At 39.7% G+C, this 27,593-nt stretch overlaps 1 protein-coding gene across 13 annotated transcripts; it reads right to left on the reverse strand.

Moving 5' to 3' along the window:
- Positions 1-6,100: 6,100 nt before the first annotated feature.
- Positions 6,101-26,658, reverse strand: aifm1 (apoptosis inducing factor mitochondrion associated 1). Of its 13 annotated transcripts, none has more exons than XM_057821680.1 (23): positions 26,493-26,658; positions 26,214-26,428; positions 24,256-24,374; positions 23,917-24,034; positions 23,805-23,822; positions 23,581-23,688; positions 23,087-23,194; positions 20,017-20,079; positions 19,849-19,923; positions 19,696-19,764; positions 19,383-19,510; positions 19,183-19,313; positions 15,969-16,059; positions 15,778-15,862; positions 15,630-15,706; positions 15,454-15,562; positions 13,488-13,595; positions 13,316-13,404; positions 13,108-13,248; positions 10,842-10,984; positions 10,626-10,750; positions 6,453-6,640; positions 6,101-6,389 (listed from the first exon to the last, which is right to left on the reverse strand). In XM_057821680.1, the coding sequence occupies exons 2-23, from the start codon at positions 26,299-26,301 to the stop codon at positions 6,318-6,320; spliced, it is 2,253 nt and encodes a 750-aa protein (XP_057677663.1). In that variant the 5' UTR covers positions 26,302-26,428; positions 26,493-26,658; the 3' UTR covers positions 6,101-6,317. The 13 variants fall into 13 exon arrangements, with proteins under 13 accessions (XP_057677663.1, XP_057677669.1, XP_057677661.1 ...); XM_057821678.1 differs by having other exon boundaries at positions 6,102-6,389; positions 19,849-19,920; positions 23,805-23,828; positions 26,493-26,657; XM_057821679.1 differs by having other exon boundaries at positions 6,102-6,389; positions 19,383-19,504; positions 23,805-23,828; positions 26,493-26,657.
- Positions 26,659-27,593: the final 935 nt, after the last annotated feature.

A 27,593-nucleotide genomic window follows, 5' to 3' on the forward strand; every position in this document is an offset into this window, starting at 1 on the left:
CTCAACTCGCCGGCTCCTCCTTCCATCCCCCTCCGTCCCTCCCTCCCTCGGCAGGTGTAAACTACAGGACGCTGCTGCTGCTGCTGCTGCTGCTGCTGTATAATTCAGAATCCCTGCCTGCCTGCCTGCCTGCCTGCCCGCCCGAGAACTTTTTCCCCTCGCTCTGCTTGTGTGTTTGTGGAAATGACTTGACTTTATCTCTTTTTCATGGCCATATGAAAGCTCAGGGAACCACAGCAAGAATTTTTAAAGAGACAGCCACCATTTCTATTGAGGAACACAAGTATTTGGTCTTTCTATGAAAGTTTATTGACCTATATTCAGTATGCTACTGAAAAAAATGATTTTTAGTTCCAATTTTTGAAAAATAACTCACGCTTATTAAAAACACACGTAGACTCCTAAAGAAAATAGTATCTTTTCTGGTAATTACTGTTTGACTTTTTGTATTACTCTAACACGCCCAATATAAAATAAATAGCACTTATACCATAGTTTAAGGAAAACAGAAGAATATATTTGACATAGGGCATAAGAGATACAGGACACCTTCTTAACACGGAACCCCAATGTGTGCTTAAGTGCAACTGACTGAGCAAGATTGACGCTGACAAGCCCACGTCTGCATCACCAAATCTCGCAATCAGTTCTCCCGGACGGTCTAGAATAAATGGCGGGATGCCCGGTCCCAACACAAGGAACATCAGAGAACGCCCGATATCCGACTGATAACACGACTGATAAGACTCCAAGAGCCCCTTTGACGCCAAGGTGGCAAAATCCACAACCCTCGTTGCCCTGACAACAGTAACTCCCGAATCCTCCTGTCCAATCCACAAACAGACAGTTACAGTGCCTTGCAAAAGTATTCAGCCCCCTTGAATCTTGCAACCTTTCGCCACATTTCAGGCTTCAAACATAAAGATATGCAATTTAATTTTTTTGTCAAGAATCAACAACAAGTGGGACACAATCGTGAAGTGGAACAACATTTATTGGATGATTTAAACTTTTTTAACAAATAAAAAACTTAAAAGTGGGGCGTGCAATATTATTCGGCCCCTTTACTTTCAGTGCAGCAAACTCACTCCAGAAGTTCAGTGAGGATCACTGAATGATCCAGTGTTGTCCTAAATGACCGATGATGATAAATAGAATCCACGTGTGTGTAATCAAGTCTCCGTATAAATGCACCTGCTCTGTGATAGTCTCAGGGTTCTGTTTAAAGTGCAGAGAGCATTATGAAAACCAAGGAACACACCAGGCAGGTCCGAGATACTGTTGTGGAGAAGTTTAAAGCCGGATTTGGATACAAAAAGATTTCCCAAGCTTTAAACATCTCAAGGAGCACTGTGCAAGCCATCATATTGAAATGGAAGGAGCATCAGACCACTGCAAATCTACCAAGACCCGGCCGTCCTTCCAAACTTTCTTCTCAAACAAGGAGAAAACTGATCAGAGATGCAGCCAAGAGGCCCATGATCACTCTGGATGAACTGCAGAGATCTACAGCTGAGGTGGGAGAGTCTGTCCATAGGACAACAATCAGTCGTACACTACTGCACAAATCTGGCCTTTATGGAAGAGTGGCAAGAAGAAAGCCATTTCTCAAAGATATCCATAAAAAGTCTCGTTTAAAGTTTGCCACAAGCCACCTGGGAGACACACCAAACATGTGGAAGAAGGTGCTCTGGTCAGATGAAACCAAAATTGAACTTTTTGGCCACAATGCAAAACGATATGTTTGGCGTAAAAGCAACACAGCTCTTCACCCTGAACACACCATCCCCACTGTCAAACATGTTGGTGGCAGCATCATGGTTTGGGCCTGCTTTTCTTCAGCAGGGACAGGGAAGATGGTTAAAATTGACGGGAAGATGGATGCAGCCAAATACAGGAACATTCTGGAAGAAAACCTGTTGGTATCTGCACAAGACCTGAGACTGGGATGGAGATTTATCTTCCAACAGGACAATGATCCAAAACATAAAAGCCAAATCTACAATGGAATGGTTCAAAAATAAATGTATCCAGGTGTTAGAATGGCCAAGTCAAAGTCCAGACCTGAATCCAATGGAGAATCTGTGGAAAGAGCTGAAGACTGCTGTTCACAAACACTCTCCATCCAACCTCACTGAGCTCGAGCTGTTTTGCAAGGAAGAATGGGCAAGAATGTCAGTCTCTCGATGTGCAAAACTGATAGAAACATATCCCAAGCGACTTGCAGCTGTAATTGGAGCAAAAGGTGGCGCTACAAAGTATTAACGCAAGGGGGCCGAATAATATTGCACGCCCCACTTTTCAGTTTTTTATTTGTTAAAAAAGTTTAAATTATCCAATAAATGTTGTTCCACTTCACGATTGTGTCCCACTTGTTGTTGATTCTTGACAAAAAATTAAAATTTTATATCTTTATGTTTGAAGCCTGAAATGTGGCGAAAGGTTGCAACGTTCAAGGGGGCCGAATACTTTTGCAAGGCACTGTATCTGAAACAACGCCCAAACACTCCCTTCTTCGGCCCACAGCCCACCCCGCGAGAGCCTTCAAAAAGATAATGTTTAACTAATCGTCATTTTTTTCTCGGGAACCTTTTGTTGACTTGTGATATGGTGACCCTGAATCCTCGCCTGGATCCCTCTGTGCTGTATGATCTCTGTCAACCTGAATAAATTGTCAACTTGTGCTTCGAAGCCTTTTTCCAGCTTTCAAAATGGAGTCATTACAGGGGGTTAAGACTAAGGTGAACGTGTGGAGTTTGGCCTTCTGGCCGGGTTGTCGGAGTTTCGCCGGCCCAGGTCATTGGAGCTGCGCCAGTGCGGGTCCAGCGGTTTGGCTGGCGTAGTTCCAGCAATCTGGCTAACATGTCAGATTCCTTCATGGGTCAGGCCGATATTTGGAAATTTGACATATATTCTTTTTTTTCTCTTCGGGCCTTCGACGGGGCCGGACGTGTTTCCTCCCTGCTTCCTGCTGCTATCTTCGTCAGTCTAGTCTGTCTGCTTTTTGTATTTCCTCTGTGGATCAACTTTTGCTGGTCCCTCATATGAAAATGGATCTGATTAGTTGGTCTCTCAGCGCAATTGACAAGATTTTTTTCAACAAGACACGGTGCACCAGGAAAACCATCCAGCCCAGATGGTACCTTCGCCGCTGGATACATGAGAGATTCTTGGGATCACTGAAAGCCAGCATGTCTTACTGTCCTTTCTGTGGAAGATGTCGAGGATATTTGGCTGTTTGGTGTGACAGTCGTGGGGTTCTTTCTCCTTGGCTTAGGAGGTGCCCTGCTCTACCGGCAAGTTTCCAAGACGGCAGCTTTCAAGGAAGTCAACAAATTGACCACGGATCAAACGGTGCGATTCAAGGCAATGGAAGACCGCGTCGATGCTCGGCTCGAGAACTGGTTCAGTGGACTCACGGTTCGGTCTGAGGAAGGATGGAGAAAGGTGGATTCTACCTTGCGCCAGGTGACGGAATTGTCAAATAATATGGGACATTAATGGAAAAAAGAAAAATCCAACCTTTAATACAAGTGCATTTATTCAGTGGGGGAAAAAATCCCACATGAAGAATTATTTGACATCAAATAATGTGTGTCACAATTATTAGCACCCCTGGTGTTAATACTTTGTACAACGTCCTTTTGCCAACAAAACAAGGTCTGGGGACTGAGATGGCCATGGGAGGAGCTTGATTTTGTGTCTAGTGAACCATTTCTGTGTAGATTTGGCCATATGTTTAGGGTCATTGTCTTGTTGAAAGACCCAGTGACGACCCATCTTCAGCTTTCGGGCAGAGGGCAACAGATTTTGATTTAAAATGTGCTAGTATTTCAAAGCATTCATGATGCCATGCACCCTAACAAGGTTCCCAGGGCCTTTGGAAGCGAAACAGCCCCACAGCATCACTGACCCACCCCCATACTTCACAGTGGGTATGAGGTGCTTTTCAGCATGCACATCTTTCGTGGCACGCCAGACCCACTTAGAGTGTTTGTTGCCAAAAAGCTCAATCTTGGTCTCATCTGACCAAAGCACACGGTCCCAGGCTTCAACTGGGACCGTGTGCTTTGCGTGTTTTGTTGGCAAAAGGGGGTTGTACAAAGTATTAACACCAGGGGTACTAATAATTGTGACACACATTATTTGATGTCAAATAATTATTTCTTTGTGTGGGATTTTTTTCCCCACTGAATAAATGCACTTGTGTTGAAGGTTGGATTTTTCTCCCCTTTTTTCCATTGAGGTCCCATATTATTTGAATAAAAAAATATTTGAAGCTAAAAAACATCTTAACCAGGGGTGCCAATAATTATGGAGGGCACTGTATTGATGACACTGCACAGGGTAGACACAGGAACATTCAGATCTTTGGAGATGGGACTTGTAGCCTTGAGATTGCCCGTGCTTTCTCACAAGTTTGCTTCTCAAGTCCTCAGACAGTCCTTTGGTCTTCTTTCTTTTCTCCATGCTCAATGTGGTCCACACAAGGACACAGGACCGAGGTTGAATCAACTTTAATCCATTTTAGCTGGCTGGCTAACGGCCTGTTATGTGCCAAAAGGTAAGTAACAAGTGCTGTTTATGACACAAATTAGAGAAGCATCACGATTTTTCGAAGGGTGCCAATACTTTTGTCCGGCCTATTTTTGGAGTTTTGTGTAAAATGTAGGGCTGTCAAAATTATCGCGTTAACGCGCGGTAATTAATTTTTTTAATTAATCACGTTAAAATATTTGACGCAATTAACGCACATGCCCCGCTCAAACAGATTAAAATGACAGCACAGTGCAATGTTACTAGTTACTTCTGTTTTTTGGAGTTTTGTCACCCACTGCTGGCGCTTGGCTGCGACTGATTTTATGGGCTTAAGCACCCATGAGCATTGTGTAATTATTGACATCAACAATGGTGGGCTACTAGTTTATGTTTTGATTGAAAATTTAACAAATTTTATTAAAACGAAAACATTAAGAGGGGCTTTACTATAACATTTCTATAACTTGTACTAACATTTTTCTTTTAAGGTTTTCTATCCATGGATCGCTTTAAGAGAATGTTAATAATGTTAACGCCATCTTGTTGATTTATTGTTATAATAAACAAATACAGTACTTATGTACCGTATGTTGAATGTATAAATCCATCTTGTGTTTTATCTTTACATTCCAACAATAATTTACAGAAAAATATGGCATATATTATAGATGGTTTGAATTGCGATTAATTACAATTTTTAAGCTGTAATTAACTCGATTAAAAATTTTAATCGTTTGACAGCCCAAGTAAAATGATAATGATTTAATTTTTTTTTCATTCTCTTTTGTGTTTTTTCATTGCAAGCAAAATAAATGAAGATGTTACTACCAAAGCATTTGTAATTGCAATTTTTTTCTAGGAAAATTGAGCATTATCTGACAGAATTACAGGGGTGTCAAGTGTCAATACTTTTAGCCAGCACTGTAAAGGGTTACTCCTTGTCTTTTATATTTTTTTCAAAAAAATAATTAAAAAAACCTTTTTAAAAAATTAAATTATTGAATGACTCTCTAAGCTACTTCCATCAGTAACTGTGGACATCAGTATTTTCCATCTCAGAGATGTTTCCGGCCTACTGGCTGCGTCTTGAAATGAACAAAAAAAAAAAAAAAAAAAATGTAAATACAAATGTGGAAGCTCATGTTCATCGCTCCATTCAGCAATTCATCCACTTGATCATGTAAAATAAATAAGTAATGAAGAGACGGCCCGTTATTGCCGCACGTCTGCCTCACTTGGCTCCGGAGCCTTTAGCGTCAAATACAATAAGAAATGTGTGTGACGAGTAAACAGGGATGTATTACTAATAATGGGAAACTCAAAAGAGAAGAGTTTACGCTTCTTCGAGCATTTTCACCTCCAGACAACATAAGTAGGCCAAGCTTTGGCCTACTGTTGAAGGCGGCACGACTTGAAAAAAACATGCCGATGTAATTGCTTACGAAGGATGTTGAGACCCACTACCGCGTTTGTTCAACTTGTGCACATATAGTATAAGCACCCCGAAGGACGACACATCTCACGTTACTGTCGCGCAAGATAAACGGAGTAAGGCCATTTTTTAAAAATAGATTTTATTTCAGTCTTTCTCCCAACAAGCGGCTGTTGTGTGACCGGGATGTTTTAAGAGAAACCGGGGCGAAGGGGGCAAACTGGAGTAGGGATGATGTTCAACAAATTGCAATTTCAACTGTAGTATGAAAATAATTCCACGAAATGAAATAATTTACAGAAATCTGGACAAAATGTTACTTGATTTGCAATTGCCTTAAAAAGTCCTAATCCTCGTGGATGTTAAACAGCTTGGCGACTTCATTCAGGTCTGCGTGTTCCTCACCGTCCTTGATGATCTACAAATAAGAAATTCGTCAACTTGACTTTTTTTTTTTTTTACCTGAAAAAAGAGCGCCGACCTTTCTCGCGATGGGCATTCGGTTGAAGACGTTCCACAGGATGATGCCCACCACCACTTTGTCTCGAAGGTAGAAGATGACTCCTTTCCCGAAGTCGTCTTTCTGCGTGACGGCTGGCGCGGGGGCAGAGGAGGCCACGGCGTTTGACGCCACGTCCTCCGTTTCACTCTCGGAGCGGATACCGGTTCCTGCGGCACCATATCACAACGCGCATCGTGTTAATCGGGTGTTCCCGGTTACAGAAAACATGTTTGAATTGCACTGGAAATATTGTGTCTTTCGTCTGTTGTGCTGCAACGATAAATCAATTAACTCGAATAATTCAAGTAGGAAAAAACTTTGAATCAAATTTTGCTGCTTCAAGTATTTGCATTTAGTTTTATTGATTTGGGAGGATAGATTGCCCTCTAGTGGCAACAGTGAATATGATACAACTCATCTAACGTGACTGAATCCAGCTGCTCCCCGTTAAAACTAACAAAAGCCAATATACGTTTTTATGCATTCGTAATTTAGTCAATAGGTATATTTAGCCGTTTTTTTGTGTGTTTCAACGATTTATTTAGAGTAGGGCTGCAGCTATCGATTATTTTAGTAGTCGATTAATCGATGAACAAGTTAGTTTGAATAATCGAGTAATCGGATAAGAAACATAGAAAATTAAAACACCAGAGCTGAGCCTCAAAGGGTACAATGAAATAAATGAATAGATGAGGATCTAAGTACAACAAAAGAACAATTGGCTAACTTACATAGCAAAAGTCCACTAGCTGAAATGCTAACTTTTATTTATTTTTTACAGTGCTCCTAACAAATGGTGAAAACAGGTATTCCCACAAAAAAAAAAAACTGCTAAATATACCTATAAACTAAATTACGAATGCATAAAAAAAACCATATTTTCTTAAACAAAAAATTAACTTATGTTTGTCTAAACAGGGAGGAGCTGGATTCAGCTATGTTAAATGACTTCATATTCACTGTTGCAACTAGAGGGCAGTGTACACACTCAAATCAATAAAACTGAATGCAAACAATTTCAAAACAAACCATTACAACGCCACTCTCATTAAAGGAATACTCGAAGCAGCAAAAATTGAATTCGAATAATTTTTTTAATGATTGAATTACTCGAGTTAATCGATTAATCGTTGCAGCACTAGTTTAGAGCATTAAAAAAAAAGTTTGCATTTTATAGCATTTAAGTATATTGAAATGCATGCCTCTTAGTTTTTATGGTGCTTTCACGCTCAAGTGGGGGCGCCCTTGCGCTTCCTGACACGAAGAAGAATGCGCTCACATGAAGAAATGCCGCATCCAAGCGAGTGAGCGAGTTAGTGAGAGAGGGAAGCACTGCTACGAGCCTACGTTCTTTGTTAATGTTTGTAAAATATCTACAGAGGCAACGCCTGTATGTATCATCTTTTGTGTTGTTGTTGTGCGATTCCACTCGCGATCGGACACTTAAATCCAGTTGCGTAGTGGTTTGAACGATGTGCTAATGCTAGCGAACGCAAGCTAATCGTTTTGTTATTATTGTATTAGCAGCTAATCATCGCTGATTTACGTTGATGCAAACCTGTTTTTTATTGGGGACGAAATTGATTTGTTTCATTTCTATTTTTAGTTTCACTCTTCAAGTGATGGTTGAATAAAGTCAGCAAATTATACCTACGTCTTCTGTATCGTCATTTCGGAGTTTAGCTAGCTGTATGCTGTCTCGGTGAGGACAGTGCAGTCTATTCCGTCCCGATGCAGTTATCTCCACCTTGCAATGACTGCAAGTCGTTTTGTTGTAATTTTTCCTCGTGAAGTGAAGACACACTTTTGAGCGTTTGAACCTACGTGCTGTCATTGTTATGTTTACGGCTGCAATGCTCGTGCTAAACCATCGTAACCTTTCATTTTCACCCTCTTTCCTGGTGAAGTGTAGCCAAACTTTGGAGCGGGTGGTTCTTGGCACCATGCTAGTTTGATGTGTCTGGACAACAAGACAGTCACGACGCAATATGCGTCTTTAGGAATCGTTAAAGGGATCGTTAAGGCTTTTTCATTGTGATGTTGAGGCCTCGAAACACTAGGAACCGGTTCGGAATTGGAATCGGATTTCGATTCCCATCTCTAATTTTCAGATAGCTGTTTTTCCTATTTCAAGAAATCTGAGTAAAATTTACTTGAATCACTGGCAGATAATTTAACTTATTTCTATTAGATTTACACTGAAAACAAGGGAATTTAACTAGTCATCAGCCAATCAAACGTGCGTTTGAAGGGGAAAAAATGGTGTCATTGTAAGTCTGAACGTAATGAAAGTCATTCACTTATTAATGGTAGGGTCAAATCTATCCTTACAAAATATGTGAAGACAATCTAAATGACCTCTATAACTGAACTCATTATATAATGGTAAGATACTTGTACAGCGCTTTTCCACCTTTCAAGGTGCTCAAAGCGCTTTACACTACATCGCCATCTACCTACTGGTGATGCAGCACCAGGAGAAATGTGGGGTTCAGTATCTTGCTCAAGGATACTTAGGCGAGTTCATCAGGGCAGAGAATCGAACCCACGGCCTCTGGGGTGGGGGATAACTACTCTACCAATCCCCGCCATATAATGCAAATAATATGCAATTTGAGCATCCTGAAAAGTTCCGAGTGTTATGTCCCTAACGTCCTGATGCAAACCTATGCCATTGGTCCACAGAAGGACTAGTATTGTTGTGGTAATGTAGTACATATTAGGGCCAAATAAAAGAAAAAATAAGGACTACGAGATATAAGTACAGTGGTACCTCTACATACGAAGTTAATCCGTTCCAGGACCTTGTTTGTAAGTCGAAATGGTCGTATGTCGAGCAGGATTTTCCCATAGGAATACATTATAATTCCATGAATTCGCTCCACAGCCCAAAAACCTTCACTAAATCCTCAAAAAATACTGCTGGTACTATTACAAATGGCAATTACACATAGCAAAACAAATAAATTATAAATCAAAATCGGAATAATAATAATAATAATAATAATAATTCCTGTATTAATGTAACGAATCGAGTTCTAATGTGGCGGACGTTTTTTTGCTGACCCTGAACGCACCGCGGGGCTGACGTGCCAGAGACAGACCGGTGAGCTTGAGTTTCACTTTCACTTTGAATGTTTTCTTGAGAACACCGTCAATTGCGGCAGACAGAAGGTGTTTTTGTTTTGAATAAGTTGTGAAATAAATGATAAAAACGTGGCGAAGTTGGCGATTTCTCTGGAGATGTTACCACAATAAGAATTGTCAGCTTAACTTATAAAGACTGGCGAACGATGGTCGGAGGAGGACCGTGGAGATGTATTGTTGAGCCATTTCACGGATGCCCACCCTACGCTCATATTTTTCTGTCATTTGCACCTTCATTTAGAAGGTAAGCGTCAACTTTTTCCTTGTTTCACCACCTGTACCAACCTTTTCTGAAACCAGTGTTGATTTGTCACACAAGAAAATCCGCCGTGCATTCGTCTGCGGTGCTGCCATTGTCGTCGTATTTCGAGCATGTCGTCGGATGTAGAAACAAATGGCGAGTCAAATTTTACGTCGGATGTCGAAAAGTTCGTGTGTCGAAGCGATCGTATGTAGAGGTACCACTGTACTACTATTGCTAAAAGGAAAAAAAGTCGTATTATTACGTAGGGTAATGTAGCTGTAATCAGCTACGCATTTTATGTACATGTACCGTAGCTGGGAGCTATGACATTAGCCTGGCTAATGAAATATTTCAAATAGATCTTTGTTATGGTTCTTCTTCGGAAACAAAACGTGAAAAAAAAAAATTATTTGTCATGATATGACGCAATTTTGCCGTGGCACAACATGGTGAGGCGGTCCGACTCCGATGCAGGCCACCACCGCAGCTTCGCTTCAAAAAATCCTAGGGGAAATGCCTGTATGCCATTATTTGAAGAAAAAAAACTGACATTGTAAGCAATTACAATGTTACTCGGTACTGGGGTATTCTTTTCAACAAATACTTTTTTACTTGTATTTGAGTACATTTTTGAATGACTACTTTTACTTTTGTAATATTAATTAGGAGTAACACTACTCTTACTTGCGTCAAATTCTTGGCTATTCTAACCACCTCTGATTGCGGGCAACGCGACTAAGACATTTGTTTCCTGCTCTTACCAGACTCCTCCGTGGCAGCTTTTGGTGTATCCTTGGCTGTGGCTTTGGCAAAGACCCCGACGGTGGGCAAACTGCTATCCACAATCCCGATGGCTTCGTATCCTACGTCGGGACCCAAGTCGCTCCTGTTATACAACGTGGAGACGCAATCATTCAATAGGAGAGAAGAACCGTGGCAGCCAATGAGATTGACTTTTTGCAATTGCAACTACGCACCAGAACATGGACTGATGCCAATAAGGTTTGTTGGCTCCCGTCATGTTCTCCCCCGCCAGTCTGCCACTGACAACAGCGTGATCGTGATGCTCCACTCGTCTACGGCCCAGCCTGATGTCGTAGAAGCACGCGGCATCTCCCGCCTGAATCGGGCAACATTTTAACATTTTACTCTTAAAACAAACAAACAAAAAAAAAAACACTAATGTCAAAATCTATGCTGTAGAGCTTCACGATTAAGTCCACTTTTTCCCTCTTTTTAATTGAATAACTACCGTATTAGCACGAATACAAGATGGCCCTGATTATAAGACGAACCCCTCTTTTTCAAGACTCAAGTTTAAAAAAAGACTTTTTGAACACCAAATTCATTTTTATACAGAAAATAATTACAGTACATCTAAAACAAATGATTATAAAAATATATTTGAGAGAAAAATCATATTATTTTGCCTCATTCAAATCTTAATATCTAAACATTTAAATATGTAAACTAAAGTGCAATCACATTCGTAAATGAATGGCTTCTGGTTTTTGAAATGTAAATAAACCAATCTATTGTGATAAAACAACAAAATTGCAATAACTGCATTAACTATCAAAGTGAAGTCTAACTGTAGTCTTGAAATAAATCTGAATAAGGAAAAACATTGCAATAAAATAATGCAAACTGGTTAAACTTGAGAGTCGCTGAGATTTTTCATGACAGAACATCGCTTCAATGATATCTGGCGCCATCTAGCGTCGTGAATGGGTATAATGTCTAGACCGCGAATATAAGACGACCCCCACTTTTTCAGTCTTATTTCAATGCAAAAAACACCGTCTTATAATCGGGCCAATACGGTATTAACGAGTAGTTTATTGTAGGGCTGTCCCAAATGACTAATTTTCTCCCGATTAGTCAGCAGACTATTTTTACGATTAGTCAACTAATAATTAAAAAAAAAAAAAAAATTTTTTTTTTTTAATTTAGCAATGCAATTTTTGTTGACGCTTATCAATTCACAAAAACATATTGAAACACTTAAATTATTTATTAAAGCACAAATAAACATGTAAATAACAATAATAAATCACAAATAAACAATGAGTTCAAATGCTGATAGAATTAACTAGTGCAAAAGAATGGAATGTAAACACATTCAGAACACTGACTTCGCCTTTCCAACATGATTCAAACAATTCTTTAAAAAAAAAACTAGCATTAATATTTTAGTATAGTACTAAATATAATAGTATTATAATAATTATAATAATTATTCATTGCCAATCAGATTTTTCATAAAGGGTGTCATTTTAAAGGTATTCTTAGTGTAGAATCTGAATTCTGATGTCTGTGGGATTAACTCCAGAAATCGCTATGTATATGACGAACATGACACGCTTTTATTTTGAAATGTTCACCAGAAGTACGTTCGCTAAACCGTTAACTTCCGCTTTACACTCCGCAAAAAAAAAAAAAACAACACTTTTTGTCATTGCATGTAGTGTCAGTAATAGATTTTTTTGGTCATTTTTCTCATTTGCAAATTGTGTTAACCAGCGATTTTTCATGTTTGAAGTGTCACCTTTTAACCGAAAGTTTGCTTTCATGAGACTGCCAATAGCAGGCTAAAGTAGGTTGCCTTTTCCCCCCCATTCACCTCAGTGTAGCAGTCTTAACGTTACAGTGTTTAATACAGATGTGTTTTCTTATTTTGTATGTCTGAACTTTAATTCTACAGCGTGTTGATAAGAGAAAGGAACTGGAGTCTCATATGCCATCAGCACGCACGCACCCACGTATGCACGCACGCGCGCAGCAATAAGAGGCAGCCGTGAAAATTACCACCCTCATTTTTATTTGTCGTGCGATAAATAGACTCATTGTATATCGTGACAGGCTTAGCAACTTCAATAAAACATGTCGTTAGTTAGTTAGATGGACTTACAAACTGGGTGACGGCGCTTTAGGTATTTATTCACGGCCGGCGTGCAGCCAAGCTTGGCACTGAAGAGACAGGACACAAGAGTGTATCTTCTTTGTTTCTTAGAAATAAGTCAATGTTTTGGACACTCTGGTGCGCTTTTGTGGCTTTGCGCCGCTTTCCCCGCTTGCATACATAGCGTCCGACATTCTGAACATTCCACGCATATATTTTTTTAACCCTTCATTAACCGTCGGCGGGATGTTGTGCTCTTCGACGGATTTACGTAATCAATGACGTCGACTGTCGACTAGTCCGGACAGCTCTAGTTTATTGGTTTTCAAATATTAACCTACCACCCAAATGTTGGAGCGAGCTTGCAGCTCCGCATTGACTCGATAGCCACCAAAGTCCGAGTCCACCTCCAGGCCGGCCGACTTGGCCAGGTCAACGTTGGGCTCCAGGCCGACGGCGGCGACGATGTGATCCGTTTTTACCTACGGCAACACGCACGCTTGAGAATCGCGTTTTTATGAAGCCTTCTCTGAATTCCAGTGGACTTACCGATCGACCGTCCTTTAGTTTTATTTCTAACTGATCGTCTTTGCAGGTCACAGATTTGACTAGAGCTTCTGAGATGACTTTTACACCCTCTAGATCAGATTGAGAGTGTCATCTAAATAAGGAAAAAGAATGCACTGGCGCCAGTGATTTTCAAAGAAAAACAAAGACACACCTTTTTTAACTTTGTCCGTGGTCCAGTTGCTGAGATACTCCGGAAGAACTTTTCCCATGTTGCCTCTCTCGGGGAACATCTGAATCACCTCCAGACCGGAATCCTGAGCTGAAACAGGAGTTATTAAAACCCCTGTCAGTATAACCATAGACTTCATAATATATTGACAGGACACGGACACTGCGCCAAGCCTTGGGGTAGGGGACTTGCCCACACCTAGCATCAAGAGGAATTAGTCTCAAACACGCACGCAGCGATCTAACATCGAATTTAGATTGAAAAAGTACAAAAGCTGTACCGCATACAAACAGGAAGGATGGTCTCAGGCATGATTTGTTCAAGGATTCAAGATAATTATTATATTTTTCGTACCATGCGTGCATTTTAAAACGTTGTGAAAAAAATCAATGGGAGAAATTAGCTGCTACAGCATTGGCATTATACTTCGCAACATTTACGTAAAATAAATGCTAACTGCCCAGTTCTTTGCTCTTTTAACAAAGAATCGAGACTGTTTTACGTCCATATCTATATAGAATTCAGGGATTTAGGCATTTATTCACAAGATTTTTCATTGTAAAAAGCTCTTTGTGGTGCTAAGGCTTAGCCAAAAGACTAGCATCACATTCGACATATTTACGTAAAATAAATGTAAACAGCCCGTTTTTTTGCTTTTAACCAAGAATCGAGGCTGTTTTATGTAAGCCTGTCGGACATGCCATAGAATTAAAGTTCAGACATACAAAATAAGGAAACACATCAATACTAAACATTGGCAGCACTGTCACATTGAAGCTAATGAAAAAAATTATGTACTAACCAATTTAGCCTGCTATAAAACATTGGCAGTCTTCTCCACAACACAAAATTGCGCTTAAAAGGTGACACTTCAAACATGAAAAATCGCTGGATTACAGCATTTGCAAACGATGCGAGCGAAAGAAAAAAAAAACAAAAAAACAATTACTGACGCCACATGCGTGACGAATAGCGAAGTGCACTTTGTTTTTGTTTTACTGAGTGTAAAGCGTACGGAAGGTGACTCGGCAAACGTACTTCCGGTGAACATTTCAAAATAAAAGCACGTCCTGTTCAGATTTCTGGAGGAAATCTCACATACTTTGGATTCAACACTAAGAATAGATTTAAAATGACACCCATTATGACAAATCTGATCGGCAATGATAACATGATGTAATAAATGATAATAATTTGGCTTCAAATTTGTTAATATGCGTACTTTGCAGGACAATGTGACTTTTAATGGGCTCTAATTGGCAGACAACAAAAATGACATTGGGTTTCTCACCTATTTCATATTCTGCACTTAACTAGCTTAAAAATGACCCATTATGGATTGTGTGTTTTTTATATTCAAATTTTTAATGTAATTTGTGTTTAAGAATAACAATGTATGGCATTTGAATAGGTGATTTATTAGGATGTATTGTTAGTATATTTGTGGTTGAATTGGTTTAAAAGAAAAAAAAAACACTGGCAATAATATCACCTATCGGCAATAATTTATGAGGCAAATATCACTGACTAAAATTTGTTATTGCGACAGGCCTAGTTTTGCATTCATATCTATAAAGAATTTGGAGATTTATTCATAAGAATTTTCTACGTAAAAAGCTCTGTTGTGATAAGTGTGCCGCCACATCGGCTTACGGACTAGCATCACATTCGACATATTTTCGTAAAATAAATGCTAACTGCCCAGTTTTGGCTTTTAACCAAGAATGAAGACTGTTTTACAGTCGTATCTATTTAAAAAAAAAATCAGGGATTTAAGTATTTTTTCACAAGAATTTTCAACGGAAAACGCTCTTGGTCTGCGTTTCCACTAGGTCAGCTTTGACGGAGATAGGCCCCTATGAATCGGCCCCACGTCCTGTGTCCCGTCAATATATTATGAAGTCTGTGGTATAACTTTGCTTTTATTTTTTAAACCGTTACATCTTACATCTCCTGCCAAGGGCGCAGGCTAGCTCGCTGCCCAAGAAGCCGCCTCCAATGACGGTGATGGACTTAATGTTCCTGGAGACTTTATCCAAGGATCTGAAGTCTTCAATCTGGCGTGGTAGAAATGCACCTTAGTCGTACGCTTTACATCGATTCCTCTGATGAGCAAAGACCGACCTTACGGAATAAAGTTGTCCTCTTCTTCACCTCCTCTTCTGCTCGGTCGATGACTTGCAAATTTCTCGGAACGCCACCTTAGATGACTTGGAGTTAGCTTTTACGCAGTGCAAACAGTTGCTCGGTGGACTTTTGCGACGTGACGTACCAGTGGCAATCAAGCACTTGTCGTAGGAAACCTCTGTGTCGTCGTCTAGTTTGACTTTGTTTCCCCTCACGTCCATGTGGACCACCTGGAATGAATTAATTGCAGTGATATCTTTTAATTTTCATGCACACTGCACCCCCCCCCACCACCCCCCAAAAAATAAAAACAACAACAACAACAAAAAAACAAACCTTTTTCCCAGTAAGCACGGCCACTCCCCCATTTTCCGCATTACTCAGTTCCTCTGGAGGAATATAGAACGATGATGGCTGGAAGTAAATGCTGTAGAAAAGGAGAGTTCATGTCAATGGCGTACTGCACGAATGCTATTTTTAGACCGTGACGTCGCCATCTTAACCCGGAAGTGGGTCAACATAGACACGCCCTCCCATGCAACTTTATTACTGCTTGTTTTCTGCCGTTCTTTCAAAAACAACATGCCGAGTAAACACTGCTGCTATGGAACTTATAGAAACGACTAGACATTACGACATATGAAGGAAGTTTTCTTCATAAGTTTCCCGAAACCAAAAAATGTGAAGAATGGATCAACCAAAAGACCAGTTTAACGCCAGCAAGGTGAAGCCATTCACCTTCATATGCATTGAACATTTTGTTGGGGGCCTTGGTCCTAAAGACTGACAATCCTGCCCCTAAGAGGTAAGCTATTTTGATATTTTTACTTATTTTTTCGCACGGCGTTTTACCGTGCTGCTTCTGTCTGACAATGAATGACCTGAAAAAAGTTTAAATGGTATCTGACTGCCACTGTTGTTACCTTTTCGGTTGTAAAAAAAAAATCTACTTTAGTAAGGGGGAAGTGTAAATAAATTATGGAATTAAGATTTGTTATTAATGAAAAAATTAAAAGTGTTCGTTGGCTGTCACCGAGTAGCATTTATTTATCGCTACACAAAAATAGCAAGATAAATTGCCCCCAAGAACGATCAGAGACGTATGACAACCAGAGGATATAATATATAAGAAAGACGGGGCATATGGTGGTAAAGGATAGATTGTTGAAACAGGAGAAACTGAACATTTGTATGTTCTTCCACATCTTTAACAGTGAATTTGGCACCAGGGACATCATTTTCAGACACAATTGGTAGGTTTAGCTCTGTAAACATCTCGTCCGTACACTATTTCCATGCATTTACTATTAGGGACAAACATGAGGTTGACCCGCCTAGCAAGAAATGCTAACATCATGAATATTAAAGAGCAAAAGACGTGTTGTTTGCGACACGCCATTGCTGTCATTGTTGTTGACAAAATGTCGAAATAATAATACATTTCTAGAGCGCTTTTCAAGCCACACAAATACGCTTCACAAGAAAGATTGAATCACAATAACAACAAAACAATTGTAAATTTTGAATAAAAACAGGATAAAAGTAAATGAAAAATTAAGAGGTAAAGATAGAACAGAGCTAGGGATCACAGTAGATAAGAAAGGGTAAACAGGTGTGTTTTGAGTCTGGATTTGAAAAGTGGAAGTGTAGATACCATGGTATGAAAAAGTATCTGAACCTTTTGGAATTTCTCACATTTCTGATTAAACTCACCATCAAATGTGATCTGATCTTTGTCAAAATCACACAGATGTAAAAACAGTGTCTGCTTAAACTAAAACCACCCAAACATTTATAGGTTTTCATATTTTAATGATAGCATGCAAACAATGACTGAAGGACGAAAAATAAGTAAGTGAACCCTCTGCGTAAGGAGACTTAAAGAGCAATTGAAACCAATTTTTACCAAACAACTTAAGTCAGGTGTGTGCCCAATCACTGATGAGTGGTTTAAAGCTGCCCTGCCCACTATAAAACACACACCTGGTAAGAACTGTCTTGACTAGGAGCATTGTCTGACGTGCATCACGGCTCGGTCAATAGAGCTGTCTGAAGACCTGCGATCAAGGATTGTTGATTTGTACAAAGCTGGAAGAGGATACAAAACCATCTCTAAAAGTCTGGATGTTCATCAATCGACGGTCAGAGAAGTTGTCTACAAATGGAGAGAGTACTGCTGCTTCTCTCCCAAGGATTGGCTGTCCACCAAAGATGACGCCAACAGTTCAGCGCAGAATACTCAGAGTGGTAAAAGAGAACCCTAGAGTGTCACTAAAATGTCTGGCACAGTCAAATATACACACATCAACTATATGGCCAAGAATGGTGTTCATGGGAGGACTCCACAGAGGAAGCCACTGCTGTCTAAAAAAAAAAAAAAAAAAAAACATTGTTGCTCCTTTAATGTTTGCAAAAAGGCACTTGGACACTCCACAGACGTTTTGGCAAAATGGTAAATGGTGTTATATTTATACAGCGCTTTTCCACTTTTGAAGGCGCTCAAAGCGCTTTACACTATCTCGCCATCTACCTACTGGCGGCGCAGCACCAGGAGCAACGTGGGGTTCAGTGTCTTGCTCAAGGACACTTAGTGTAGACGAGTTTATCAGGGCGGAGAATTGGCCCCACAACCTCTGGGTTGGGGGACAACGACTCTACCACTGAGTCACGCTACCCCAAAATAAAAAATATTTTCTGGACTGATGAAACCAAAGTTCAATTGTTTTAGAGTAACACACAACGTCATGTTTGGAGGAAAAAAGGAACAGCTCGCCAACATCAACACCTCATCCCCACCGTGAAACATGGTGGAGGGAGCATCATGATTTCGGGCTGTTTTGCTACCTTAGGGCCTGGACAACTTGCAATCATTCATGGAAAAATGATTTCAAAAATTTTGCAGGAAAACCCGAGGCCGTCTGTCAGACAGTAGAAGCTAAAAAGGGGATTGATACTGCAACAAGACAATGATCCAAAACACAGAAGTAAATCAACTTCAGAATGGTTTCAGAAGAACAAAATACACGTTCTGGAGTGGCCAAGTCCAGACTTGAACCCCACTGAGATGCTTTGGCATGCCTAAAGACAGCGATTCATGCCAGACATCCCAGGAATCTGACTAATTACGGCAGTTTTGTAGAGAAGAATGGGCCAAGATAGACGTGCCAGACTGATCTGTAGCTACAGGAAGCGTCTGGTTGAAGTTATTGATGCCAAAGGGAGGCCACAAAATATTAAATGTGATGGCACACACCTGACTTAAGTTGTTTGGTAAAAATTGGTTTCAATTGCTCTTTAAGTCTCCTTACGCAGAGGGTTCACTTAATTATTTTTCCCCCCTTTTGTCATTGTTTGCGTACTATCCTCATTAGTATGAAAACCTATAAGTGTTTGGGTGGTTTTAGTTAAAGCAAACACTGTTTTTTTCATCTGTGTGATTTTGACAAAGATCAGATCACATTTGGTGATTTTATGCAGAAATTCCAAAAGGTTCAGATACTTTTTCATACCACTGTATATTAACCTCAATTTACATTTCATGCCGAGATACCTTCGTTCTTTTCCGTTCCACTGCTTAAAGCGTAGTGTATCTGTCACCGCGGGGTCATCTGAGAACCACAGTTCTTTGGACAGAGGCGGTCTCATGTAGGGGAGGTCCGGCTCATCCGTCACAATCAAAACCTGTTTGTGAACGTTCATGCTTTAATTGACGGATAACGGCTATGTGAGGCAGGCAGAGGGCAAACTCACGCGGGCGCCGGGGTCTCTGGCTCGAATTGAGCGGGCAGCGGCGAAGGAGGCGGTCCCTCCGCCAATGAGGAGGTACGGCACGTGTGACGGGAGCATGGGCGAGGGCTGTGCAGGGACCAGTCCTGCAGCTTGCATGGCAGAAAGAAAGAAATATTATTATAGAACGGTGATGAGCAACATGTTAGAAGCTGATGAGAAAGAACCCTGTGGACTAAAAAAAAATTACTGTTAGAGAAAATCAATGAAATGGTCAAAAAGCATCTCGGCAACTGCGCCCATTCCCGTTCTAAATGGCGCCGGAATCGAGTCTTACCGCTCTCGGCCGCAACTTCGGCTTGCGGCTCAGACGGTTCCGGAGCGGGGCTTTCGGCTAGCGCGGGTTCTGTTCGTGTAGCCGGAGCGACAGAAGCGGTTCAGACCAAAATCAAATGTCAAAGATTTGGTCACGGTTCCCGGGGGCGCTTACCGCTCTCCGCGACAGGCGGCGGGATCGGTTCGGTTTGTTCGGCTGGGCCGGGCTCAGACGGAGGGGAGGGTTCTGCTAGCGTATCGGTAACATTTGTTATCACTAAGATTCGACGTATTTGACCGTGTGGTCTGCATTTTTGGTATGAACTCATATAAGGCCTCTTACCCTCATCAACTAGCGGCGCAGCAGGCGCTTCTTCTGGTGCCGCTTCTAAAACAGGCTCATCTGCTGTGAGGGTCATTCGGAGCGTGAGTTTACACTTACAATCTAAGACTAGTTTTTAATAGGGAAGACCACGAGAACTCATGCATTGGTTCACCTGCTGAGCATGCATTGTTTAATGAATCATAGCCGGAGGCTGCTGACTTCGAGGAAACTACTTCCTAAATGTGATATGAAACATTTTCTTTAAAAAGCCAATTAATCCAAATGCAGTAGTTGTCCAATTGGAAGCGCAACTTCCAGCTATGCCAAAACGAAAACATACAAAAGTATGACACCACAAGTTACAGTTGATATCCGCATACCAAATCTACCTAGACACATTCACAAAAATCTGTGAGTGGAGAAAAGCAAAGACAGTGCATCTGTGAAAGGATCATTTACTAGGTCACGGCAACACCACAAGGGTAAACAACCCAAAAAGTCAGTATAAAGGGGGGACAACACAGAATATAACAACTTAAACAAAAAAAACAAAAACAAATCATGCAACAGAATTAGTAAATCATGCAGTACACTTGGGGTAATTGCATAAAGCATTCTGAGGGCTCATGAATAAATCTTCTATTTAATATGGAAATACCATTTGTACAGTCAGTGTATATTGAATAGAGGTGGGAATTTTGGGGCACCTAACGATTTGATTACGATTCAGAAGCTACGATTTGGTTATAAATTGATTATTGATGGCCCCACCCTCAGCTATTAGCTGCTTTTAATGTTTCGCACATTAGTTACAAAAATGGTAAAAAAAAAAATGATTTCAGTATCGCGTTAACAGTTCAAAAGAGTAAATAAAATACTCAAGTCTCCATTCTCGATCAGCAGCTTTAAACTACATTCAATTCATTTAATGTTGTGAATCAACCATTTAAGTTGTTAAAATTGCTCCCGTTATTCCATCATTCCCCTTCTGTCTATTTTTAACATGTGAAAGTTTTAAAACAGTTTCATTTAAAGATAGATTCAAGTCAAGATTTTGCAGATTTAGGAGTATTTAAGATAAAAAGTTAATTTGGTTTGTTACAACAGAGCCTTCCTGAGAATTCTGCTGAAAGATGGCGGCTGTTTACTAACGAGTCTTTCATTTCGCATCTAGTTTTCTACACATGTGCTAACGCCTCCGAGTCTGTCAATTCGCATCTACTTCTACAGTATATACAGTACATGTGATATCTACCGTAGCCTAATGTGGTCCTAGTTTGTAGCGGCTGTCAGCCGCAGTCAGGTATTATTGGGTTGTTTTTTTTTTATCTGGCGGCATGAGTTGAGCATGATGTTTACTCTTGGTCCCTTCCCCATTGCGTCCCAAAGATCGTGCTGACTGTGTTTTAGTTCTGCTTTACTTAGCATATTTCAATAATTTGGGATTTGGATGTTTGTGAATCGTTCTCGAATCTTCCACGGCCAAATCGCCAATACTCTAAGAATCGGAAATTTCGCACACCTCTAATAATGAATGTATATTGCTGTCAATTAAAACATAGGGAAAATGCATGAAGCTAAGCTATCACCAGTTTTCTAACTGTATAGGTCATTTTTAGAAGGAACATTTTGACATTTTAATATTTATAAAAAAGTTTAAACTAGGGGTGTCAAATGATTAAAATTTTTAATCGAGTTAATTACAGCTTAAAAATTACTCGTAATTAATCGCAATTCAAACCATCCATAAAATATGCCATATTTTTCTGTAAATTATTGTTGGAATGGAAAGATAAGACACAAGAGGGATATATACATTCAACATAAGGTACATAAGTACTGTATTTGTTTTTTTATAACAATAAAATCAACAAGATGGCATTAACATTATTAACATTCAGTTAAAGCGATCCATGGATAGAAAGACTTGTAGTTCTTAAAAGATAAATATTAGTACAAGTTATAGAAATTTTATATTAAAACCCCTCTTAATCTTTTCGTTTTAATAAAATTTGTAAAATTTTCAATCAAAAAATAAACTTGCAGCCCGCCATTGTTGATGTCAATAATTACATACGCAATGCTCATGGGTGCTGAAGCCTATAAAATCAGTCGCACCCAAGTGCAGCAGAGGACGACAAAACTCCAAAAAACACAACAAGTGGACATTTCACTTTGCTGTCATTTTAATCTGTTTGAGTGGGGCATGTGCGTTAATTGCGTCAAATATTTTAACGTGATTCATTTAAAAAATTAATTACCGCCCGTTAACGCGATAATTTTGACAGCCCTAATCACCATCCATATAACCTTGGGTGAATTTGAAGTTCTGGAAGATGCATTAAATTGCATTACTTATATCGGCCAGTTGGTGTCACAATTTATTTGCAAATGTTATTTGAGTTTATGATGTAATTCATGACGGATTATAAACCTTTTGAAGCCTCAAACCATTGTTTGAGAGGACTTCTTCAAAGGGAGACAGTGAGTACGCTGCAGGTTTGGAAACTATCTCTTTAAAATGAATATTGATACTTTTTTTTTTTTGCAATGGCAGAGGAAAACGTTTACCATCTGTTTTGTTATTTTTTGGGTTGACCTGAACAATTTGATCAACTTCGAAGTTGAGCAGTCATTGAAAAAGTTTTTACATGTACTTTGTTTGGCCTTTCCAACCTTGAAGAACTAGAAATAGACAAATGTTATAAATCCATCCATCATCTACCGCTTTATTCGGGTTTGGTTATCTTAATCTTGGCAAAATTCCACATTTGTTGTGGAAAATATGTCAATCAAAGACAAAATGTTCATGTTTTTAGAAATTAGTTTTCTTTATACGTGCACGATTTAAGTTTTTCTTGGAACGCCAAGGCTATGAAGACCAAGAGACTTCTCAAAAAATACAGCTTGTGTGGAAAAATTACCCCGACACTTTTATGTATTTATCTTATTTTTTTGTGGGTGTGTGTGTAATTTTTCTAGCTTTATGAATCGCAACACATTTTGTATATTTGTTGTGAATAAAGTTTAAAAAAAAAATAATAATAATAATAATATAGCTACTTTTTTTTAAATTGCTGAAAATAACCTTGTAGAGCTTCGGTTGTCTCGCTCGAAGCTGCGGTCTCAACATCAGGCACGGGAGGGCTCGGTTCTTCTGACGAAGGTGCGACTTCAGGTTCGGACTCTGGAACAGCTGAGCGAAAACCAAATAAGATGGCCTCATTGATCGATTTTTTTTTTTCTCGAATCGAATACTCAAGTTAAATCAAATAATCGTTGCAGCACTACCCCTGCTCTAGGTGATGACGTAGGTTGTCACCGTCACTAGATGAACACTACAGCTTACTGCGATTCCTTCCACGCGGCAAGACGTGAAAACTAAATTCAATGCTTTTTTTAATACTTTTAATAACCCGCAGGTACCATGTTTTAGCTGTATGAATCGCTCACTCTATTTTGTATATTTGTTGTGAATAAAGTTTTTTTTTTTTTTTTAATTTGTTTTAATTTGGGGGTTTTTTTTGTCTACATGAGACCCCAGTTGACTCAGAGAAATAATTAGTGAAGTCTGAAAATAACCTTGCAGAGGTTCGGTCGTCTCGCTCGAAGTTGCGGTCTCAGCATCAGGCACGGGAGGGCTCGGTTCTTCAGACGAAGGTGCGACTTCAGGTTCGGGCTTGGGAACAGCTGAGCGAAAACCAAATATAATGGACTCATTTATCAAAAGCGTTATGTTTTGACTGACAATTTCAGAGATGTGTTCTTTCAACAAGCTGTTCTCTTGCTTGTTTGTAATCACTCACCTTCTGTCTCAATGGCCTCTGTAGCTACAAAAATAGAAAGAATGAATCAAGTATTACTCATAAGTAAGTAAAACAATAAACAAACAAACAAAAAATTATCAAATATTCTGACCAGTAGCTTCTACGTGGACGCTAGCGGTTGCTTCTTCGGTGCGTTTATGTGGTCGAGATGAGATTTCTTCAATACGTTCCAGATATCTTCGCTTGTCTCCTTTAACAGTTCTGTACGCCTGGAAAAAGCAGACGTCGTTCACGTATATTGCGCTAAATAGCTGGAAAAATCATTGGCAAATAAGGTATTTTACTAACTGGCATGATGAACAAATAAGCAGGATAAACATCTAAGGCTCATACAGTAAATACATAAAGTCTACACACCCCTTTTCAACTTGAATGCGACACCTTTACCATGTACAACAGCATTATATTTTTATATCTGCAGCTCACTCACGTATATGGCTCCACCAAGACAGGTCACCCCAACCAGGAGGGCGTACACCTGGTTTTCCCTGCCGCCCCCCGTTGGCCCCGTTGCCATGTGAGCTGCGGGTATTCTGCCATTGTGCAAACCTGAAAACACAAGAGTAGGGCTGCAGCTAACGATTGTTTTTGTTGTCGATTAATCGATGAACTAGTTAGGTCGAATAATCAAGTAATCGGATAAGGAACATGAAAAATACCTAAGCTGGGCCTCAAACGATATTTTTTTTTTTTTTAAATGAGGATCTATGGACAACAAAAGAACAATTGGCTAACTTAAATAGCAAAAGTCCGCTAGCTTAAATGCTATAAAATGCTATCGTGTTTTAGTTTTTATTTTTATTTTATTTTTTTAACAATGTTCTGAACAAATGGTTAAGATACACATTCCCACAAAAACAGGTGAATATTCCTATAAACTAAATTACTAATGCATTGTAAAAAAACATTAGCTCAAACAAAAATTTAGCTTATGTTGGTCTTAACAGGGAGCAGCATCGGAATCGGCAAAAAAATATCAGACATGCCTTTTTATAATATATATACAGTATATATATATATATATATATATTAATTAAATTGTTTTCTAATTGTATTTAAACAATACAGACAAAATATCTTACACTCATACAGAGTCTTTAGTTTTGGTTTAAAGATTGGTTCATAATAACAAGAAACATCCTCCCCTGCCATTTATTGTCGCACTCACAAAGTTTTATTCATTTTTTTCCTTAATGCATTGCCAAAATGTATATGATCGGGAAAAATTATCGGGAATGGAAATTAATCGGGATCAAAAAAAAAAAAAAGCAATCGGATCGGGAAATATCGGGATCGGCAAATACTCAAACTAAAACGATCGGTATCGGATCGGGAGCAAAAAAACATGCTCGGAACAACCCTAATTTTTTTGTTTTAAATTGCAATTCTACATACTTTACGAATAGCTTACAGCTACTTTATGCTTCAAACTTCGCGCCCTCAATCCATCGCAGATTTTTTGTTTTCAATTACAAAAATACATCAATAAATACAGTATTTCATAGCGCTGGCTGTCCCGATCTGATCACGTAGTCTCTTACTCGCCCTCCTGCTGTTTTTCTTGGTCAGGCAGTGCACTGGAGTTGCTTGTTAAAGTTGCCGATGATTGACAGGCGTTAAGGTTTGATCTTGCCATGCATTTGATAGCTGAGTGCGTTTGTGATCCTCTTGATGTGGGCGGCCCCCTACTTGAATGCGAGGCACTGTGCATGACCGATCAGACCAGTCAATACCATTATGAAGTCTATGGCTTAAGAGCCATTTATTAAAAATGATATAGACATATTAAAGTTTTTTTAAATATACTTTGAGGGAAAAAAGTGAAGGGAAAAAAACACGACTTATAGGTATCTCTTTCCAATGCTAAATCTGAATAAATACATTGAACATGCAAAACAAAAACAAAAACAATTTTTTTTTTCTGTGGGGAGGATGTTACTTTGCGGTTTTTCACCTAGCGCAGAGGGTTCTGGTCCCCATTGACCGCAAATAACGAGGGATCACTGTATACACACTGATACTCAAAATATTTGCTTCTATGAAGACGATATTGTAGCGAAAATATGATTTGAAACACAGGACATAGACTAAATTATACACAAATTGCTACACGTTCGTTATTTTGGTTTATTTTTTAATTGTGACATTTTTAATCAGGCGCACGCAGGGGCTCAAACTATTCAATTGCAATGGACTTCAGGCAATATCACCGTTCGCTTGTTGGCTCCGTTAGCTTTTTACCGGTGAATTGAAGGTCACACTTGTACTAAAAGTCGCTTTACGTGTTGCCCGGGGGGGGGGGGGGGGGGGGGGTGACACATTAATAATAACACGTACCGTCAATTAGCTGGTTAGGCCATTTAATGATAATGAGGCAAACGCGTTTACCTGTCCTTCTCACATTCTGCCGACACAATGTTGAAGAGGCTCTGGCAAGAGGAGCAAGCTTTCTCCACGCGGTTCTACATTTGAGCATTGTGACAACTTCACCCTTAACAATGCCTACTTCAATTGGCGACCTGTCAGCTGGTGCACTAGAACTACTTGGTTGCCGAACCCTCACGCCACCCGTACGCCCGCACACCGTCCTGCTACCTGAAACGCTGCACAAGGCCAGAGACAGGTCATACGTTACAAAAGAATTATGGGTAATGTTGAAGATCTTACCCGCGCCAAGAGTAACACTGTTGGATCGTAAATTGTTGGGGTCAACCCCTACGATATCTATGAAGTCTGGAATACATCGATACTGTCATTTATTCACTTTATGTGTATTTATATTCAATAAACAACAGGAAAGTTAATGCACGTGAATTTATCTTCAGTTAAGGACCGGGTACGTCAGACAAAATTGGATCTCTTCTTTTTGAACATCTTTGGTATAACGTCATTAATATTAACGGTTTGGATAGGGCAAAAGCAGTGCAAACATCCCTTCTGAACCAATGAGGGAGTCGTTTCTTGAATGAGCGCGAACGCACCGCCCTCCTAGCTTTGACTTCCTTGCGTGCGTGCCACGGCAGCCATATTTAGGCGGTAAATGACCGTTAGAGAGAGGAGTTAAAATACAGCGACCAAACACCAAACTTTAAACATTTTTATCATGATACGCTGTGTTATATTAAAAAAATTATTGGATCTTTTTTTTAAAGGCTTGAAAAATATTATATTGTACCTCTTACAAGTTGTTTGAATGTACATAACTTTTGTATAAACAGAGATCCCTCGTTTTTCGCGGTTAATGGGGACCAGAACCCGCAGCGATCAGTAAAAAGCAGCGAAGTAGCGCCTCCCCCTCCCCCCCAAAAATTGTGTGTGTTGGTGGGTGTGTGTTCAATGTATTTATTCAGATTTAGCATTGGAAAGAGATCCATATAAGACATGTTTTTTCCCCCCCACTTTTTCCCAAAGTATTTTTTAAGCACTTCAAATAATAATTTTTATAAGTTTTAAACATTTTACTGTCACACCGAATTTTTTTTAAACAAAAAAAATATATAGGCGCACAATCCATTCCAAAAAAAAAGTTTAATAATGCTTGTCTTTATTAAATGCTTCATTGAGTGAGTCCACTCAAATCCGATCAAGCAGCCCACTTACACACAAGGAGTTGCCACAGCAATTGTTTAACAGGTTAAACAATGATTGATGCATGCGGTGCTTTGAAGCTTCGGCTTCCAAGCATCTGTGGCAAGATCAAACATTAAACATCTGTCAATCATCGTTAACTTTAATAAGCAAGTCCAGTGCACTGCCTGACCAACAAAG

Source organism: Corythoichthys intestinalis, chromosome 18 (genome assembly GCF_030265065.1).
Source record: "Corythoichthys intestinalis isolate RoL2023-P3 chromosome 18, ASM3026506v1, whole genome shotgun sequence".
Taxonomy (NCBI): Eukaryota; Metazoa; Chordata; class Actinopteri; order Syngnathiformes; family Syngnathidae; genus Corythoichthys; species Corythoichthys intestinalis.

Coding starts and splice junctions, on each gene's coding strand:
- aifm1 (XM_057821676.1), bottom strand. CDS start 26,301: ATGCTCAAATGTAGAACCGCGTGGAGAAAGCTTGCTCCTCTTGCCAGA. Junction 23,829..23,916: donor CGTCCACGTAGAAGCTACTG/GTCAGAATATTT, acceptor CTATTTTTGTAG/CTACAGAGGCCATTGAGACA. Junction 19,924..20,016: donor TGCGCCGCTAGTTGATGAGG/GTAAGAGGCCTT, acceptor CCGATACGCTAG/CAGAACCCTCCCCTCCGTCT.